This window comes from Anabas testudineus, chromosome 24, assembly GCF_900324465.2.
Source record: "Anabas testudineus chromosome 24, fAnaTes1.2, whole genome shotgun sequence".
Lineage (NCBI taxonomy): Eukaryota > Metazoa > Chordata > Actinopteri > Anabantiformes > Anabantidae > Anabas > Anabas testudineus.
This window is the reverse complement of record NC_046632.1, coordinates 17049036-17068186: the sequence shown is the minus strand read 5'-3', so window position 1 is coordinate 17068186 and position 19151 is coordinate 17049036. Positions and strand designations below refer to the sequence as shown.

The window sequence follows — 19151 nt, the reverse complement described above, 5'->3', positions numbered from 1 at the left end:
GTAACATTTTCATAGTGATATGATTCAAATATACGTTTGGTTTACATTCATTCTGACTTTTTGTAAATATAACATACCACGTCCCACCTTCTGTTTCCTTTTAACACTTTGAATTAAGGATATTTAAAGTTCACTGATGATAAATAAAAACTGATACAAAACAGACAAAGACTAAAACATCACAAAAAGAGAAATAGCTCAAACTTTCTATTATAACTTAAACTTTCCACTAACAAACATCACCTCCTTCTGGATAAGAAGCATTTTACAACATAAAATCATTATAAGATTTACATGAGTAAATGAAGCCAATGATCAGATGACATGAGTCATCAGCTCATTAATTTTTTTAGTTACTTGATGGCAGCATAAAGGTTGGTAGGATGAGTTATCGAAGCTTTTACTGTGGTGTAGGTCACTGAATCAATTTCATCATCATCATTTTTTGTTCGAATCTGGAAGTGCAACACAAAGAAGGATGTGGTAGTGTAATAGATTAATAATATGTAACAACAAACAGCCTCAACAAAAACATAAATCAAACAGTTTAAAATAATCCTTAAACTCACAACTACATGCACATGAATGTTGAGGCGACAATGTTTAGTTTACCTGAGTCTTACTGTTGGTCGTCTTAGTGAAGCTGATGGAGGCGTAGGAAACTCCATCTGCAGGATCGACCTACACAGTGTAGACAACATTATCACTTCTTTGTGCATGTGTATTTCTACCAAGTCACTCTTAGATTTTTATAAAATTATTATTTATAAACTATTTCAGCTGAAGAGTCATCTTTTTGTTTGTGTATAGTTTTTTGTTGGTTTAGTTTTTGACCTTCACTTCATGTTTTGCTGTAACTTCTTGCACCATCTAACTTCCCCTTTAACTTCTGTTGCACACTGACACACTAACTGTGTGTGTCTCTCATACAGTCTCATGGAGTGTAGTTTTATACAGGGTGTTGTGTGTAATCTCACCACGTTGTGACTGGTTTCTGGAGCAGAATGACTCACTGCTGTCAATGACATGCAGACAGAACGTGTAGCTAATCCTCCAATTCTAATCATCACGGACAGTTATGAGCTGCCACGAGGCCGAGCATGAGGTCTGTCCTGTGTTATTTTGTACGTGTTGTATCAAGCGTCCTTAAATAGGGAGAAACAGTGAAGGGAGAAGGAAACCAGCTCATTGCTCTGAGTTAGTGAGGGGGGGGCAGTGTGCAGGAGAACGGAGGTAACAGAAAATAATCAGCCTCATCTAGTCATCTATTCCTTAGTGCCTTAGTCTCACTGGCTAAATAATCTGAACAGTGTTCAGGTACCAGACACATCTGTTCATGTTGTGTTTAAATGAAATGGTTTGTTACAGAAAATTTATTTATTTCTTTGTTCTACACACGACTGACGACAGCATCATTTATCAAGATTATTTAGAAATTATCATAATGATCAATGAAAAGTGCAAACAGGCTGCAGCTTGAAGACAGTTACTTAAAAAGTGATTGTAACTGTATATTTTCTATCAGTTAAATAAAAATAAGGCAGAACCTAGATGTTTTTTTTTTTTTTGTTGTTTTGTTTTTATTTGGCAATACTAAATGCACTGAAGAGTGACCAGCACCCATTGACACTAACTACTGATTTATACCAAATGGTGGCAGTAAAATATTGTTGGACCACATTTCAATTTCAGTCTTTCCATTACGTTCTACTGTACGGACAATTCTGAAATTGTGGCTGAGTGGAACATATATATAAAATATAAACGTATCAGTGAGTTTTAACTGATCTTCTTATTCTTATCTGGAAGTTGAGTTATAACAACTGGACTTTCTTCTCATTAGGTCAAGTAGCGTCTTCAGTCTGAGGATAGTAGGTTGGAGACGACAGATTTATCCTACAAACAACTTTCCTCAGACTAAAGAAGAGTAGTGAGTGAAACAGTTCAACTTGACAAGAAGAAACTGCATTAATCATGACTCAACTTCCAGGCTTTACCTATATTCTATGAGAATCCTCATCGACATGTTCTTGATCTTATATTTTCTCATACTTCTCTTATTTCCCATCAAATTGGGACAAAGTTATTTCAGTCAGAAAGAAAGAAGAAGAAACTTTGAACAAACACACATTCAAATTAAACATCACAGTTATTAGCCACTAGCATTACTAACATGAGTCAGTAAATCAGTTAGTGGTGATATTTTATTTTATTTTTCCAACTGCATCTTTGTACACTTTAATTTCAGAGAACAATAAACTGAGAATCTAACTTATTAACCTGAGAGTCACAGTAAGTGGTCATGTAAGAATAAAATAAAATAAACAGTGAAAACATGAAATGTAATGCTTGGTCATAACGAGCTACCGACAGTGGATAAAATTGACAGACGATCAAAAATTTTGCTTATTATTAGTTAAATAATAATAGTTTTATATAGAAAATGTAACACAGACATTAACAAACAGGTGACATTACTCCTTACACCACTGACAAATTTAAACAACTTGAACAAACGTCCACTTCGACCAACTGTGTGAACCTCCATGGTGTTTTACCAACAGGTGGTGCTGCGGCATCATAACTAATGGACCTGATGATACTTCTGAATTCAACCAGCAGCTTTTCTCTCTATGGTCACTCCATTATATGACTTTGTGTTTCAGTCTAAGCTCAGTCTCACATCAGCATTTGGTTTAAACTCATTCAGCTTTTTTAAAAGAAATTTCAATTATTATATAATTTGTTGACTTCATATACAAATAATATACTTTATATTATTCACATACATACTTCTGCTAGTCTAAAATAAGGATATTAAAGTAAAAAAACAGTAAATTGTTCTTTAAACAACAACAGTACAACATTCTGCATTAAAAGTTATTTACAGAATAAAATCATCATAAAAATCAAAACCAAACAATAATCTGATGATGCTATTCTATTTCTTTGGTTATGTTTTGGTGATGGTAGCGTAAAAGCTGCTGGGGTCAATGAAGGAAGTTTTCACTGTGCTGTAGGTCACTGATTCAACCTCATCATCATTCTTAGTGTGAACCTGGAACGTTACAGGACATTTTACAATTAGATAAGACGACAACACTAAGAACGATGTCACAGAGTAAAGAAGGGTTAATGATAACCAACAGTAAACAGACAGTAACCAAGTGGTTCATTAAAAGTCTGTACAACAGATTTAAAACTACAAACTATAAGATCAGAAAGTAACAGCATCATCACACAGTGTTAAATAATCCTTAAACACACGACTACATGCACATGAATGTTCTCCTCTATCACCAACAGACAGGTTACCTGAGCTTTACTGTTGGTCTTCTGGGTGTAGTTGATGGAGGCGTAGCAAACTCCATCTTCAGGATCAGTCTACAGAGAGAAGACAACATAAGAACTTTATACATGTCCATTTAAACCAACTCTCTGGTTTGTCCACAGCCTGTTTGTCGGTTTAGTTTTTGACCTTCACTTCATGTTCTGCTGTAACTTCTTACACCATCTAACTTCCCCTTTAACCTCTGTTGCACACTAACACACTAACTGTGTGTGTGTCTCATACATTTACACTTTGGAGAACACAAACAACTAAACATGAGTGTAGCTTTGTACTGGGTTTAATGTGTAATCTCACCATGTTGTTACTGGTTTCTGGAGCAGAATGACTCACTGCAGGATCAGAGGTCAGTTCCTGGACAATAAGAACGGAAAGAAGTTACACTGGGTCAAAAATTATATTACTAAAAAAAAAAACTGCAGTTTTGTTTTTAACTCACAACTTTGTTGTTGATCTGTGATTTGTTCCCTGAAAACACACAAAAATAGTTAATTGAAGTTTCCACAGTGAATATAAATTCGATGAAATCTTCTAGTTATAAATATTTCATCTGTAAATGCTCTCACCTTGAATTTTCTTCCATCCTATGACAACAAGTATGAAAAGTGCCACTACAACCACAGCCACAGTGATGTACAACCACCACTTATCTGAAAAACAACATTATGGGTCATTTCAGCATTTTGAGTTCTGTTTAAAATGTTTGTTGATTCACATTCATTGATATAATGCAACTAGTTTGTCATGATAAACAGTCGACTTCTTGTACTAATTTATTCTGCTGTTTCTTACTACGTCAGTTGAGATGTGTAACAAATGTTCATCTCCTCATGTTCTTACCTGGATTCTCTCCTGGAGGTTGAAGTGTGAAGGTAAACTGCTGCTTATTGTTAACATCCATCACTTCACACTTCAGTAACTTAGACCTTGATGAGGACGTGTGATGAGAAGTCAAAGTAACAGTAGCACTACAGGAAGACTGGGCTGTTTGTAGATTTGGAGAAATGTTTTCCACATTTTCACCATCATTCAGCCACTTTACTGTGAATCTACACTGATCATATGTCCTCACAGAGCAGGTTAATGTCACCTGATCAGTGTGTTGATGTTGAATCACTGGTGAAGATGGAGATAAAACAAAATGAGAACAATGAACTTCATCAGTGTAGAAACGATTATTGTAAAGTTTCAGTTTATTATTGTAAAAAACACAGTTTGAGCTGGAAACATAATGATGGAAATACTCACTGGTAACAACAGACAGATCAACCACAGAGTCTCCAACATGTTGTTGTCCTGATTTGTTATATTGTCTGCAGGTGTAACGACTAACATCTTCATCTGTGACCTTCTTTATAACCAGAGAACAGTTCTCTGTAACACTCAGTCTGTCTGATTTAGATTTGGATTCATTCTTAACCTTTCCATGAGCAACCAGCTCTACTGCTGCTGAGTTTCTTGAACCACTGAATAACCAGGTGGTACCGTTACATTTATCTTGATCATTTATCAAAGTTCCACAAGACAAAGTGACGTCTTCTCCGTGTCTGATAATGAAGGAAGCTGCTGAGAAAATGACAGAGAAATAAAAATATTATTTTCACGTCTCCTCCTAGTTTTCCACTAAACCAACTTGACCTCTAAGAAGCTACATTAATATTCAACTAAACTCAAACAGCAAATCTGCTTTTGAAGACAAACAGTCATCGACTGGATTAAACTTTGATTTTGAACAAGTCAAGTTCACATTTATTGACGACAGGAAACTGTAAAGTGAAGAGTTCGAGTTCAGGAGTTCGGAGCTTCTCACATTACCATGAATTAAATGACATTCATTTATTAAACTTACATGTGATCCACTAAACACTGAAGATTAATAATGATGTAGTTACAGTTGTTCAGGAAACTAACAGACTATGAATAAAATGTTCAGTAGAAACTTAGAACAATGTAAATGAACATTTCCTCATGATCACGATTTCTACTAAACAAACTTCCTGTTGCAGTTCAGTTCAGAGTTTCTCGGACACAGAGCTCCAACATGTTAAACCAGCGTTGCTGTCTTAGTTAAGTTAGATCAGACTGTGTGGATCCTTACCTGTGGACTGAACCACTAGAACCAGAAATAAAAAGGTTTGAATCCATCTGTGTTCAACCATGGTTCCTCTCAGTGTCTCTGCTTCTTGGTCTGAACTAGTGTTAAAGACAAATGTGCTTTATAATTAGTCACGTTTCACTTCCTCATGTGTGTTTCTCTCTCTCTCTCTCGTCAGTTCTTCTTGTATGAAGACAGATGATGTCGGTTTTTGAGTTCCTCCTTCTCATGTGGTCGTCGTAGTGTGAAGTTCAGTCTGAGCTGATTAAACATCAGGTAAAAACTAAAACTCTTCACGTTTCCACTGTTTTGTCTCATCAGGTTGTTTAATTTGTCAAATAAAACCTGTTGATGGTTCAACATGGTGATGAACTGTTGCAGCTGGAAACAGCTCAGAGGATGTTTTACTGCTCTGAGACCTGTTGATTCCTGTTTGTGTCTCTGTGGTCATTTTGTCTCTGAACTGAGGGGGAAGTCGTTTTAGTGAGAATGTGGTGAGAACAGCAGCAGAGCTGTGGAGGTGTTCACCTCAAACAATGACAGATCATTATTTGATGGTATCATAGAGTTTGGTGTGGTCAGTGGAGGCTCAGTGTGCACAGTGGGAACAATCCCATGATGCATCTGTGACAATGACGTGTTTGATGTTGAGAAAAGAAAAAGACTGAGGAAGCTGAATGTGTGAAGATTTTTGGCTCCGATAAATATTTGACCTGTTAGTTGCTCATTTTAATGACAGATGTGTTTTCTGAGAATGTGACCAACTAATTACAACAAACTGTGAACACATCAGTGTCTAAATAAAGTGTCTGTAACAACCTGAAGCTTGAACGTCGAGCAGTGAAGTGTGACTTCCTCAGAGTGAGTGATGGAAAAAGAAACATGAAGAAGAAATAAAAACTCAGCAGCAGATCTGTGTTTTCTAAGTTTATCTACTTACAAAGAAAAGTCAACAGTCACTTAGTGTCGGAGCAGAGTGAAGAGCAAGATACTAAGTGTGTCACAAACATACAGTATAAACTCCTGCACACAGGTGGGAGGTCGTGACCCTGAACGAGTGCAGGAACAGAGAGAACTGTCTGGTTCTACTGAGGTTTTACTACAGGGAGCTGCTGTCTTTGACGTGACAATAAAGAAAGTGACGTAAGGACAGAACGAGCTCCAGAAACAGTCCCAGTTTCTAAACTCTAACGTCTCCACTTCAAGTGACTCTCATCCTTCCTTTCTTCCTGGTGTCTGTTGCTCATACGGAGACAGAACATGTCGACTTCTGTGTTTCTCCTTCATATGATCAACAGGAGCTGAGCTGAGCATCAGGTCTCCTGTGGTATTTAGCACATGTGTAGTATCAGGTGTTGGACTAGTTTACATGTAGTGAGGGGGGGCAGTGTGATCACCATCTGCTGGAGAACCGAGGTAAAAGACATTCCTAGTAGATCGATGCACAATCCACCCTCACACAAAACAACCAGCATCATCTGTTTGTTTTCCTGTTGTTGTCTTAGTGGAGAATCTGAACAGTGGTCAGTAAAACACACATCTGTACACGGTGTCTTTGAATAATTTAAAATTAACTTTATTAATTCCTGAAGATAAATTTTTTATAAATTAATCCAGAGTTTCGGTTTGTTACAGGAAATTATTTTCTTCCTCTGTTCTACACAGGACTGATGGCAGCATCACTGATCAAGGTTATTTAGACATTATAATGGAAAAAGTCAAACCTATAATCAGAATATAAAACAAAGACCTGATGAATGTTTTATAGTTTAATAATGAGAGTAAACTTAATTCATGTTGAGGAACAATATAATACAGATTGAATAGTTTGTACTGAGACATGAAATAAAAAGAGAAAAGATTCCATGAAGCTTCTATAAGAATTAGAGCTGAACACTGAACTTTAGTTAACGTGTTAACACAGGTGATACACTGAGTAAACTGAAAACTGATTTACTGAGAGTGAAAAGATCAAACAAGCTGCAGCTCAGCAATGAATAAATAAATAAATAAATCTTTAAACTAACAGTTGTTCATCAAACATCTGAAAATTGTTGATCAGTGGAATCTGACAGAAGCAGAAGGGTCTCCAACATTTTCAAACTTCACTGTTCCTTCATCTTCATCTTCATCTTCATCTTCATCTTCATCATCATGAACCTGTGAAAAACAACAGCACACTTGAGATTCTGAGTTCAAGTTCAGCGTCTTGTTCAAGGGAACTTCACTGATAGTTATTGGAGCAGATGAGATCATCACGCGTCCACTTTCCCAACACTCAGTCTCAGAGACAGTCCAGGATTCACACTGACGACGTCACAATCAAACTAATAATGGAAAATCTAAATAATCTGATAAACAGCAGCAGCAGCTACTGAGTTTAATACTCACTGTTTCATCCATCGGAGTTTTCTTCCCTAAAAAGTCCAAAGAGTCGACTTCAGCTGTAACAGGGACAATTCAGAAATATTCCAACGTCTCTCATGTTGTCAAATGTTCTCACCTTTAGTTCTCGTCCACACAATAATTATAAGTGTTGTTGGACCCAGAAAGACGATAGAGACCCTGATCCTGATCTGGAAAATCGGTCGATCTGGAAAATCTAAAACAAAATACATTCACAGGAACAGATTTCAGAACAAAACATGGAACATCACCAGGACAAATGATCACACACAAGAAAACCTTCTACAGTAAATGTTGAGGAAACAGCTCATGTTCACCATCTGCAGATGATCCAGTCGGACCTGCTGTTGCTGCTGTTGTTCTGTCACCTGTTTGATTTTCTTTGAGGATACTGAACATGTTCAACATCTGCAGATAACAAATGTTCATCTCCTCATGTTCTTACCTGGATTCTCTCCTGGAGGTTGAAGTGTGAAGGTAAACTGCTGCTTATTGTTTCCATCCCTCACTTCACACTTCAGTAACTTAGACCTTGATGAGGACGTGTCATGAGAAGTCAAAGTAACAGTAGCACTACAGGAAGACTGGGCTGTTTGTAGATTTGGAGAAATGTTTTCCACATTTTCACCATCATTCAGCCACTTTACTGTGAATCTACACTGATCACATGTCCTCACAGAGCAGGTTAATGTCACCTGATCAGTGTGTTGATGTTGAGTCACTGGTGAAGATGGAGATAAAACAAAATGAGAACAATGAACTTCATCAGTGTAGAAACGATTATTGTAAAGTTTCAGTTTATTATTGTAAAAAACACAGTTTGAGCTGGAAACATAATGATGGAAATACTCACTGGTAACAACAGACAGATGAGCTGTAGAGTCTCCACCTTGTTGTCGTCCTGATATAAACTGTCTGCAGGTGTAAAGACCAACATCTTCATCTGTGACCTTCTTTATAACCAGAGAACAGTTCTCTGTAACACTCAGTCTGTCGGATTTAGATTGAACTTTGTGAATGTGCCCAAATTCAAACAGTAATACTGTTGCTGTCTTTCTTGAACCACTAAAGTACCACGTGGTACCGTCACATTTATCTTGATCATTTCTCAAAGTTCCACAAGACAAAGTGACGTCTTCTCCGTGTCTGATAATGAAGGAAACTGCTGAGAAAATGACAGAGAAAGAAATTAAAGTAAATTAATTCATGTTGAGGAACAATATAATACAGAATGAATAGTTTGTAGTGAGACATGAAATAAAAAGAGAAAAGATTCCATTAAGCTTCTATAAGAATTAGAGCTGAACACTGAACTTTAGTTAACGTGTTAACACAGGTGATACACTGAGTAACCTTTGAACAACAACATGAAACATGCAGGTATTTTCCAATGAATCAAACCCCAGATAATTTTACTGGAACATCACCAGGACTAATGATCACACACAAGAAAACCTTCTACAGTAAATGTTGAGGAAACAGCTCATGTTCACCATCTGCAGATGATCCAGTCGGACCTGCTGTTGCTGCTGTTGTTCTGTCACCTGTTTGATTTTCTTTGAGGATACTGAACATGTTCAACATCTGCAGATAACAAATGTTCATCTCCTCATGTTCTTACCTGGATTCTCTCCTGGAGGTTGAAGTGTGAAGTTAAACTGCTGCTTATTGTTTCCATCCCTCACTTCACACTTCAGTAACTTAGACCTTGATGAGGACGTGTCATTAGAAGTCAAAGTAACAGTATCACTACAGGAAGACTGGACTGTTTGTAGATTTGAAGAAATGTTTTCCACCTTTTCACCATCATTCAGCCACTTTACTGTGAATCTACACTGATCACATGTCCTCACAGAGCAGGTTAATGTCACCTGATCAGTGTGTTGATGTTGAGTCACTGGTGAAGATGGAGATAAAACAAAATGAGAACAATGAACTTCATCAGTGTAGAAACGATTATTGTAAAGTTTCAGTTTATTATTGCAAAAAACACAGTTTGAGCTGGAAACATAATGATGGAAATACTCACTGGTAACAACAGACAGACGAGCTGTAGAGTCTCCACCTTGTTGTTTTTCTGATTTGTTAAACTGTCTGCAGGTGTAAAGACCAACATCTTCATCTGTGACCTTCTTTATAACCAGAGAACAGTTCTCTGTAACACTCAGTCTGTCTGATTTAAAATTAGATTCTTTCTTAACCTTTCCATGCGCAACCAGCTCTACTGCTGCTGAGTTTCCTGAACCACTGAATAACCAGGTGACACCGTCACATTTATCTCGATCATTTATCAAAGTTCCACAAGACAAAGTGACGTCTTCTCCGTGTCTGATAATGAAGGAAGCTGCTGAGAAAATGACAGAGAAATAAAAATATTATTTTCACGTCTCCTCCTAGTTTTCCACTAAACCAACTCGACCTCTAAGAAGCTACATTAATATTCAACTAAACTCAAACAGTCATCGACTGGATTAAACTTTGATTTTGAACAAGTCAAGTTCACATTTATTGACGACAGGAAACTGTAAAGTGAAGAGTTCGAGTTCAGGAGTTTGGAGCTTCTCACATTACCATGAATTAAATGACATTCATTTATTAAACTTACATGTGATTTACTAAACACTGAAGATTAATAATGATGTAGTTACAGTTGATCAGGAAACTAACAGACTATGAATAAAATGTTCAGTAGAAACTTGAACAATGTAAATGAACATTTCCTCATGATCACGATTTCTACTAAACAAACTTCCTGTTGCAGTTCAGTTCATAGTTTTTCAGACACAGAGCTCCAACATGTTAAAACTGTGTTACTGTCTTAGTTAAGTTAGATCAGACTGTGTGGATCCTTACCTGTGGACTGAACCACTAGAACCACAAATAAAAAGCTTTGAATCCATCTGTGTTCAACCATGGTTCCTCTCAGTGTCTCTGCTTCTTGGTCTGAACTAGTGTTAAAGACAAATGTGATTTATAATTAGTTACGTTTCACTTCCTCATGTGTGTTTCTCTCTCTCTCTCTCGTCAGTTCTTCTTGTATGAAGACAGATGATGTCGGTTTTTGAGTTCCTCCTTCTCATGTGGTCGTCGTAGTGTGAAGTTCAGTCTGAGCTGATTATCCATCCATCCATTTTCTTCCGCTTATCCGGGGCCGGGTCGCGGGGGGAGCAGCTTAAGCAGAGATGCCCAGACTTCCCTCTCCCTAGACACCTCCTCCAGCTCTTCCGGGGGGACACCGAGGCGTTCCCAGGCCAGCCGAGAGACATAGTCCCTCCAACGTGTCCTGGGTCTTCCCCGGGGCCTCCTCCCGGTGGGACAGGACCGGAAAACCTCCCCTACGAGGCGTCCCGGGGGCATCCGAAACAGATGCCCAAGCCAACTCAACTGGCCCCTCTCGATGCAGAGGAGCAGCGGCTCTACTCCGAGCTCCTCCCGGGTGACTGAGCTCCTCACCCTATCTCTAAGGGTGCGCCCAGCCACTCTGCGGAGGAAACTCATTTCGGCCGCTTGTATCCGCGACCTTGTCCTTTCGGTCATGACTTGGAGGTGCTGATTCTCATCCCAGCCCCTTCACACTCGGCTGCAAACCGCCCCAGTGCCTGCTGGAGGTCCCGGTCTGATGAGGCCAACAGGACAACATCATCTGCAAAAAGCAGAGATGAAATCCTGTGATTCCCAAACCGGATTCCCTCCGACCCCTGGCTGCGCCTAGAAATCCTGTCCATAAAGGTAATGAACAGGATCGGTGACAAAGGGCAGCCCTGTCGGAGTCCAACATGCACCAGGAACAAGTCTGACTTACTACCGGCAATGCGAACCAAGCTCCTACTCCGGTCATACAAGGACCGAATGGCCCTTAACAAAGGGTCCCGAATCCCGTATTCCCAGAGCACCCCCCACAGGATGCCACGAGGGACACGGTCAAACGCCTTCTCCAAGTCTACAAAACACATGTAGACTGGATGGGCGAACTCCCATGAACCCTCGAGCACCCTAGCAAGAGTATGGAGCTGGTCCAGTGTTCCACGGCCAGGACGAAAAACCGCATTGTTCCTCCTGGATCCGAGGTTCGACTAGCGGCCTAACTCTCCTCTCCAGCACTCTGGAATAGACTTTCCCAGGGAGGCTGAGGAGTGTGATCCCCCTATAGTTGGAACACACCCTCCGGTCCCCCTTTTTAAAAAGAGGAACCACCACCCCGGTCTGCCAGTCCAGAGGTACTGTCCCCGATCTCCACGCGATGCTGCAAAGGCGTGTCAACCAAGACAGCCCTACAACATCCAGAGACTTAAGGTACTCGGGGCGAATTTCATCCACCCCTGGTGCCTTGCCACCGAGAAGCTTACTGACTACCTCGGTGACTTCGACCAGGGAAATGGACGAATCAACCTCCGAGTCCCCAGCCTCTGCTTCCTCAACAGAAGGCGTGGCGACGGGGTTGAGGAGATCCTCAAAGTATTCCTTCCACCGTCCTACAACGTCCCCAGTCGAAGTCAGCAACTCCCCACCTCCACTGTAAACAGTGTTGGCAGGAAACTGCTTTCCCCTTCTGAGGCGCCGGACGGTTTGCCAGAATTTCCTTGAGGCAGACCGACAGTCCTCGGGACCTGATTGTAGCTCTCCCGGAGGTGGGAGTTGAAGACCTCTCTGACAGAGGGTTCCACCAGACGTTCCCAACAGACCCTCACAATACGTTTGGGTCTGCCAGGTCTATCCAGCTCCCTCCTCCGCCATCGGATCCAACTTACCACCAGGTGGTGATCAGTTGACAGCTCAGCCCCTCTCTTCACCCGAGTGTCCAAGACATATGGTCGGAGGTCAGATGACACAACCACAAAGTCGATCATAGACCTCCGACCTAGGGTGTCCTGGTGCCACGTGCACTGATGGACACCCTTATGCTTGAACATGGTGTTTGTTATGGACAAGCTGTGACTAGCACAGAAGTCCAATAACAAAACACTGCTCGGGTTGAGATCAGGGAGGCCGTTCCTCCCAATCACGCCCCTACAGGTATCACTGTCATTGCCCACGTGGGCGTTGAAATCCCCCAGTAGGACGACAGAGTCCCCAGTCGGAGCACCTTCCAGTACCCCTTCCAGAGACCCTATGAAAGCTGGGTACTCTACACCGCTATTTGGCCCGTAGGCACAAACAACGGTGAGAGACCTATCCCCTACCCGAAGGCGCAGGGAAACAACTCTCTCGTCCACCGGGGAAAACTCCAACACATGGCAGCTGAGCTGGGGGGCTATAAGCAAGCCCACCCCTGCCCGCCGCCTCTCACCATGGGCAACTCCAGAGTAGAAGAGAGTCCAACCTCTCTCAAGGAGTTGTGTTCCAGAGCCCAGACTGTGTGTGGAAGTGAGCCCGACTATCTCTAGCCGGTACCGCTCAACCTCCAGCACAAGTTCAGGCTCCTTTCCACCCAGTGAGGTGACATTCCATGTCCCAATTGCCAGATTCTTTGTCCAGGGATTGGGTTGTCGAGGCACCTCCACACGGCTGCCACCCAATCCACACTGCACCGACCCCTTATACGCCTTCCTGCGGGTGGTGGGCCTACGGGGAGGCGGTCCCAAGTCGCTCCTTCGGGCTGCGCCCGGCCGGGTCCCGTGGGAGAGATCCCAGCCACCAGGCGCTCGTCTACGTGCCCCAACCCCAGGCCTGGCTCCAGGGTGGGGCCCCGGTGACGCCAATCCGGGCGACGTATCCGACCTTGATTTTTCACTCGTCATAAGGGGTTTATGAACTGCTCTTAGTCTGGCCCGTCGCCTACGACCTGTTTGCCTTGGGAGACCCTACCAGGGGCTTAAGCCCCCGGCAACATAGCTCCTAGGGTCATTCGGGCACGCAAACCCCTCCACCACAGTAAGGTGGCAGTTCAGGGAGGGGAGCTGATTAAACATCAGGTAAAAACTAAAACTCTTCACGTTTCCACTGTTTTGTCTCATCAGGTTGTTTGATTTGATTCTCAAGTATAAAACAGTCCAATAAAAACTGTTCCACCTGCTCTTCAATAACAAAACAGGAACAATAAACTGATCAGAGTTCTGAGATGTTCAAATTACTGCAGATCAAACAACAAGATCTACAACGGAGAAAAGATGTGTCCACAGTTTGACTGTTCATGGTGCAACATGGTGATGACGTTGCAGCTGGGAAACTGTTCCAAGACAAAAAGAGCAGTAAAACTTCCTCTGAGCTGAGGGGGAAGTCGTTTTAGTGAGAATTTGGTGAGAACAGCATTAGTTGTTCACCTCAAACATTGACAGATTATTATTTGATGGTATCATAGAGTTTGCTGCGGTCAGTGGGGGCTCAGTGTGATGAAACTATTTAAAGACTCAACAATGCAAAGTGTGAACAATCCCATGATGCATCTGTGAAGTTTTTGATGTTGAGAAAAGAAAAAGACGGAGGAAGCTGAATGTGTGAAGAGTTTTGACTCTGATAAATATTTGACCTCTCTCAGACCTGTTAGTTGCACATTTTAATGACAGATGTGTTAAACTGTGAATACATCAGCGAATCAGGTGTCTGTAACAGCCTGAAGCTTGAACATTGAGCAGTGAATTGTGACTTCCTCAGAGTGAGTGATGGAAAAAAGAAACATGAAGAAGAAATAAAAACTCAGCAGCAGATCTGTGTTTTCTAAGTTTATCTCCTTACAAAGAAACAACCGTCAGAACAGTCATGCAGTGTCGGAGCAGAGTGAAGAGCAAGATACCAAGTGTGTCACAAACATACTGTGACGAGCCTCTGAGTGAACAACTCTTTTTATTTTTATCAGAACATCAGACAGTGACGGCAGGTCTCAGGTCAGTCTACAGTCCCAAAATTACTGAATCTCCCGCCTAATTCTCCCGGGTCCCCTCCCCCCTCTATCTCCGGAAGTATACCTGATGTCACTCAACTACGTACACTACATAATAAAAGAACCAACCAAGAGAACCACACAACACATAACAGCAGCAACTGGAACAGCAGCATCCAACACCAAAGAACAATGTGCTTTACCTGTATGTAATGTACAGCCCCCCACTAAGAGGTTTAAGTGTCCCCACAAACCTCAGTCCATGCTACAAAGTCACTTAAATGATCAGGCCAGACCACCGACCAGGCATCTGAACCCGAAAGACCACCTCCGAGAGCCGTTTTACCACTTCCCCCGGTCCCTGCCAGTGGCTGCAGAGCTTCGGGGAGATCCCTCTCTTCCTCACCGGACAATACACCCACACTTCCTCTTTTCTCTCTCTCTCTCTCTCTCTCTCTCTCTTTTCCCTCTTCCTGTCTCTCTGTCAAGCTACAGGTCGTTCCACCCTTTGCCCTCTGGACCTGTCTGACTCGTCCTGATGCCCAACTCTTCTGGCCGGAGATCTCGTCGCTTGGATTCACCGTATGGCCCTATGGGATGCGTGTGGAGAATGGAGTTGGTCACACGCTACCATGAAGTCGGTCCTGGGCTCGGCGGACATCGGAAGCCATTTCTAGGAGGTCTCTACTCAATGCTCGATAGTTCAGGACTGGAACAAGTCTGCCTGCTATAACTAACTGGACTCCACATTAACTTAAAAGGACACTAACTGTTATACTGGACTGCTGCCTACACAGCATGTAATCACCCATATGAGGATGGGTTCCCTGTTGAGTCTGGTTCCTCTCAAGGTTTCTTCCTGTTAACTTCTCAGGGAGTTTGTCCTTGCCACCATCCTTGCCACCCTCGGCTTGCTCATCAGGGACAATCTGATTATTATGATTCTTACACATTCACTGTTCTTGTACTGTTCTTTGGTTGTGTAAAGCTGCTTTGTGACAATGTCAATTTTAAAAAGCGCTCTACAAATAAAATTGAATTGAATTGAATTGAACTTTGTCCCCAGGTGCAATCAAGCGCCCCTCATACGCTCTTTTCTGTTTGACCCCAGCGTCTTTCTGTGCGTATCGGGTCAAATCATGCATCACTCTGAGTCTCTCTCTCAGGCGCCTGTAATAGTCCACTTATTGAAATAATCCATTGCAACGAGGACGTGGCGATTACCAGACTGTGTGAGGGGAAACGGCCCTAGAGTGTCCACCCCGACCCTCTCCATTGGGGGCCCCCACCAGGTACTGCTGCAGAGGTCCCCTGCAGTGCTGACAGGGTCCTTTCTGGGCGGTGCAGGTGTCACAGCATTGGACGTGGAGCTCCACATCCTGACAGGCCAGTAGAATTTCTGCCTCAGAAGGCGAATCGTTTTGGTGTTGCCGTAGTGGCCAGCCCCCGCCGTTCCATGGACCAGTTGGAGGACCTCGGGCTGCATGAAACATTAATTATTTACATAACTAGTTGCAATTATTTACATAATATACAGCACACTATGTCACATGGGGTTATTGCACTGAGTCCTTGCTTTATGCGATTGGACAGTTCAGCTCTTTTCTTCCTCTGTTCTCCACAGGACTGATGGCAGCATCACTGATCAAGGTTATTTAGACATTATAATGGAAAAAGTCAAACCTATAATCAGAATATAAAACAAAGACCTGATGAATGTTTTATAGTTTAATAATGAGAGTAAACTTAATTCATGTTGAGGAACAATATAATACAGATTGAATAGTTTAAACCGAGACATAAAATAAAAAGAAAAAAGATTACATTAAGCTTCTATAAGAATTAGAGCTGAACACTGAACTTTAGTTAACGTGTTAACACAGGTGATACACTGAGTAAACTGAAAAAGTTCGGCACTTCTGACTGTTGTGGAATCTCTACAGGTGGCAAAAGCTGCAGGTAACTCTTCTGTCCTTATTCTATTAGACCTATCTGCAGCCTTTTACACTGTGAACCATCAGATTCTTATGACTGCACTCTCAGACTTGGACATCTCTGGATCAGCTCTAGCCTGGCTTCGGTCATACTTGTCCGAACGAACCTTCAAGTTATCCTAGCAGAGGCGTGATTCTGACTCTCATAACCTTTCCACCAGTGTACCGCAGGGCTCAGTCCTTGGTCCTCTTCTTTTTTCCATCTATACTTCTTCTCTAGGCTCTATCATCCATTCTCATGGCTTTTCTTATCACTGCTATGCAGATGACACACAGCTCTTCCTGTTCTTTCCGCTGGATGACTCTACTGTCTCGTCTCACATCTCTGCCTGTCTCTCTGACATCTCTGCCTGGATGAGAGATAGACACCTTCAACTTAACATTCCCAAGACTGAAGTCCTATTCTTCCCTGCCAGACCTTTGACAACACAGCATCAGCATCAACATTAGATCTGCGGTGATTGTCCCTACTAAGACGGCCAGAAACCTGGGGGTCATCATTGATGACAAACTGATCTTCACAGAACACATCGCAACAGTCTCTGTGTTGCGATGTGTAGATATTCCCTTCACAACATCAGAAAGATCAGACCCTACCTGACGGAGTACAGACTCAACTCATTGTACAGGCGTTAATCATATCTCGTCTTGACTACTGCAATGCACTACTGATGGGTTTACCGGCATCCACGACCAAACCCCTACATATGATCCAAAATGCAGCAGCACGCCTCATTTTCAATCAATTAAAAAGGTCTCATGTCACACCGCTCTTCAGATCTTTGCACTGGCTTCCTGTGGCTGCAAGGATCAATTTCAAAGCTCTGTCTCTTGCCTACAGAGTGGTTAACTCCACAGCTCCATCTTATCTCAGTTCAATCATTCAGGTCTACATCCCCTCACGTCCACTGCGCTCAATTAGGGAACGACGTCTGGTGGTACCAGCACCACACAGTCGACACCAGGGGAAACTGTTCAGCTCAGTGATCCGATGATGGTGGAATGAGCTGCAGAACTCTGCACGCTCAGCCACCTCACTAGCAATCTTTAAAAAACTGCTGAAAACAGAACTCTTCCGCATCTTCCTTTGCACTTAAAAAAAAACAAACAAAAAAAAAACACTTTTCTGCTCTTCGCACTCACATCTCTTGAAACAGAAATTCAATTCAATTCAATTCAATTTTATTTGTAGAGCGCCTTTTACAATTGACATTGTCACAAAGCAGCTTTACACAACCAAAGAACAGTACATGATCAGTGAATGTGTATGAGTCATAATAATGTGATTGTCCCTGATGAGCAAGCCGAGGGCGACGGTGGCAAGAAAAACTCCCTGAGAAGGCAACAGGAAGAAACCTTGAGAGGAACCAGACTCAACAGGGAACCCATCCTCATATGGGTGATTACATGCTGTGTAGGCAGCAGTTCAGTATAACAGTTAATGTCTTTAAGTTAATGTGGAGTCCAGTTAGTTAATTGCAGGCAGACTTGTTCCATTCCTGGAATATCGAGCGTTGAGTCGAGAAACACTTCTTTAACAGCACTTTGCTTTGATGTTTTTTCTCCTTGACTTAGATTTTGTTTGCTTGCCTTGTTCCTCACTTGTAAGTCGCTTTGGATAAAAGTGTCTGCTAAATAACTAAATGTAACTGACTCTCTTCCTGGTGTCTGTTGCTCATACGGAGACAGAACATGTCGACGTCTGTGTTTCTCCTTCATATGATCAACAGGAGCTGAGCTGAGCATCAGGTCTCCTGTGGTATTTAGCACATGTGTAGTATCAGGTGTTGTACTAGTTTACATGTAGTGAGGGGGGGGGGGGCAGTGTGATCACCATCTGCTGGAGAACTGAGGTAACAGACATTCCTAGTAGATCGATGCACAATCCACCCTCACACTAAACAACCAGCATCATCTGTTTGTTTTCCTGTTGTTGTCTTAGTGGAGAATCTGAACGGTGGTCAGTAAAACACACATCTGTTCATGGTGTCTTTGAATAAGATAAGATTAACTTCATTCATATTATTATTTATTAATTATTTTCTTCCTCTGTTCTCCACAGGACTGATGGCAGCATCACTTATCAAAGTTATTTAGACATTATAATAGAAAAAGTCAAACCTATAATCAGAATATAAAACAAAGACCTGATGAATGTTTTATAGTTTAATAATGAGAGTAAACTTAATTCATGTTGAGGAACAATATAATACAGATTGAATAGTTTGTACTGAGACATGAAATAAAAAGAGAAAAGATTCCATTAAGCTTCTATAAGAATTAGAGCTGAACACTGAACTTTAGTTAACGTGTTAACACAGGTGATACACTGAGTAAACTGAAAACTGATTTACTGAGAGTGAAAAGTTCAAACAAGCTGCAGCTCAGCAATAAATAAATAAATAAATCTTTAAACTCACATGAAAGTTCAGCATCTTTTCTGCCAGATGCAGTTTAAATACAGCTGCTGTATTCTGAACTGGATTCAGG

The 19151-nt window shown here is 41.7% G+C and overlaps 1 protein-coding gene across 1 annotated transcript in view; it reads right to left on the bottom strand.

Annotated features, from left to right (window-relative positions):
• Positions 1–2150: 2150 nt before the first annotated feature.
• The window catches only part of LOC113149050, a 107023-nt gene continuing 90022 nt past the window's right edge, over positions 2151–19151 (bottom strand). The window contains exons 3-12 of the mRNA XM_026340879.1: positions 9472–9747; positions 8704–9015; positions 8296–8571; positions 8168–8218; positions 3916–3999; positions 3789–3817; positions 3647–3703; positions 3316–3384; positions 2929–3058; positions 2151–2754 (exon numbers count right to left, since the gene is read on the bottom strand). Coding sequence (XP_026196664.1) covers positions 2954–3058; positions 3316–3384; positions 3647–3703; positions 3789–3817; positions 3916–3999; positions 8168–8218; positions 8296–8571; positions 8704–9015; positions 9472–9747 — 1259 coding nt within the window. The 3' untranslated portion in view covers positions 2151–2754; positions 2929–2953. The remainder of the gene's footprint in view (positions 2755–2928; positions 3059–3315; positions 3385–3646; positions 3704–3788; positions 3818–3915; positions 4000–8167; positions 8219–8295; positions 8572–8703; positions 9016–9471; positions 9748–19151) is intronic.